We start from the raw sequence: 1,905 nt of genomic DNA, 5'->3' as shown, positions 1-1,905 counted from the left end.
TACAACCAACAAAAAAATCGGCAGAATTTAGGTGTTAAAATATATCAAGTAGAAAATTTCCAGCAAAGGAAAAAAGAGGGGGAAATTTTTGTTTTAAAAAAGCAAGGCCGCAAAAGCAGCAGAAAACATGAGCGCGAATTGTTTGTTGGCTAGAATTGAGGAATCTTTGCAAGCATTATTCTCCCATTTGCATTCAGGAGCCTTAGTGCATTCGGGTTCTAGTTTCCCTTTGCATTTCTCTGTTGCTGCCGCTCCTCCTGCAGTTCCATCTCCTGTTGCTGGTGTTTCTTCTTCCGCTACCGTTTTGATTGGATTGCACTTCTTTTCTTTTTCATCGTAAGTGCATCTGTCTTTTGGGCAAGTGGCATTTTTATTGTCATGCTTGTAGCAATCCGTGGCGTCTTCTTTAGTTTCTTTTGATGCTGCTCCGCTTGCGTGTGGTTTCGACGCCGCCAACGGCATTTTTGGTCTGGTGGCGAGGTACTTGGCTTGGTTTTTTAGTGCTTCTAGTTGTATTGCTACGTGCTGTGCCTGGTGTCGTCGAGCTTCTGTTGTTTTTAATTGTTCTAGTGTTTGTGTTAGTGCAGTGTACCAGTACATCTTGTTGAGTGCTGCCGTTGGTCCTGCGGTACAATTTGGTATTTCGACGCAAACTCCGTTGGCCGCTGTTCCGTCGCAGTTACTGTTTTTGAATGTGCCGATATATTCTGCTGTGGTGACCGTCGTTATTCCTTCAGTAACCCCGTGAATTAATTTTTCAACACTTGCGGCCGTTGCTATGAAAGTATCTTGTTTGCCGCAAAGCTGTATTATGTCCTTAGCTTGCGTCGCGTCTGGTTGTTGAGATCCAGCGGCGTTCCAGGGTGTGCTCGCCGTTTTCGTTACTATGCAGGGGTCCGCTACCCCGGCGTTATTGTCGTAGCAGACGCATGTTATGACCGCCGATATGGATTTCGGGTTGGCGCCGCCGTTACCTGCCTTGCATGTGGCTTCCCGCGCGGCGCTTCCTGTTGGTGCCGTCCCGAACATTTGAGCAAATGTTACTGACGCTGCTGTTGTCGAGCTGTCGCCGTATGCCGCTTCCTTCAGTGTTGCCTCGATGCTGGTTGCTGTCGGCTCGCTTTCCGGCTTCGTCTGGGCGCGGAAGTGGCTTATTAGGGCTTCCGCTTGTCGTGCTACGTCTGCCATTACGGCCCTCACTTCTGCCTTGTCGTTGTCGCTTAGTTTAAGGAAGCCGCTGTTTTTTAACTCTTCGTGGGGCTGTTTGTCTTTCACAGCTGTTATTGCGGCCATCCAGTCTTGCCAGCTGCCTTCAAAACCCCGTCCTTTGATGGATGCCTTAGTTGGGTCTGTGTGCAATTCTAGCGGGTCCGGTTTGGAAACAAACATGTCCTGCCAAGTTTTGGTGGCAACGCTCATGTTTAACTTCTGAATGTATTGGTACAATTTTTCTGGGTCAACAGATGTTGTCGGCACCTCTACTGTCGCCTCGGCTGCCCGGATGATCGCGCAAAGCTTCTCAAACGTGTGCCGGTTGTCGCCGCTTGCCACATTTCCTGCTTCGACACCTCTGTTCCACGTTGTGACTGCCACAACTAACACAACTGCGGCTGTTTTAAATTGCTGGTGCATCGCTCTGGCTAGCTTTGAATTTTCTCGGGATGGTAGGTTGAATCGAGTCAAAATATGCCTCCTGTTTCAGCAATATAGAATCAGCACTGATCGGTTGATCGCATTAAAAACGCAGAAAATGAACAAATTGCATGCGTTACCAATCTTAACTCTCTTCATTGCGTTCTTTTCTTTTTGCCAGCATGATCATCACAGCACCTCAGTCATTTGTGCCTTCTGCATTGACATGCAGTTTCCCTGCCAACTGGCTCTTCATATTTCATTTTTATCCTA

At 47.8% G+C, this 1,905-nt stretch overlaps 1 protein-coding gene across 1 annotated transcript; it reads right to left on the bottom strand.

The window, feature by feature from the left end:
• Nucleotides 1-93: 93 nt before the first annotated feature.
• TEOVI_000556700 (variant surface glycoprotein (VSG), putative) lies at nt 94-1,632 on the bottom strand (the record flags this gene model as incomplete). The annotated part of the gene is made up of 1 exon (XM_067220798.1): nt 94-1,632. One exon carries the CDS (start codon nt 1,630-1,632, stop codon nt 94-96), a length of 1,539 nt encoding a protein of 512 aa, XP_067076899.1.
• Nucleotides 1,633-1,905: the final 273 nt, after the last annotated feature.

The sequence above is a fragment of the Trypanosoma equiperdum genome (assembly GCF_001457755.1).
Source record: "Trypanosoma equiperdum strain OVI genome assembly, contig: ctg_1234, whole genome shotgun sequence".
NCBI classification, from domain to species: domain Eukaryota; phylum Euglenozoa; class Kinetoplastea; order Trypanosomatida; family Trypanosomatidae; genus Trypanosoma; species Trypanosoma equiperdum.
This window is presented reverse-complemented; position numbering and strand designations above follow the sequence as displayed.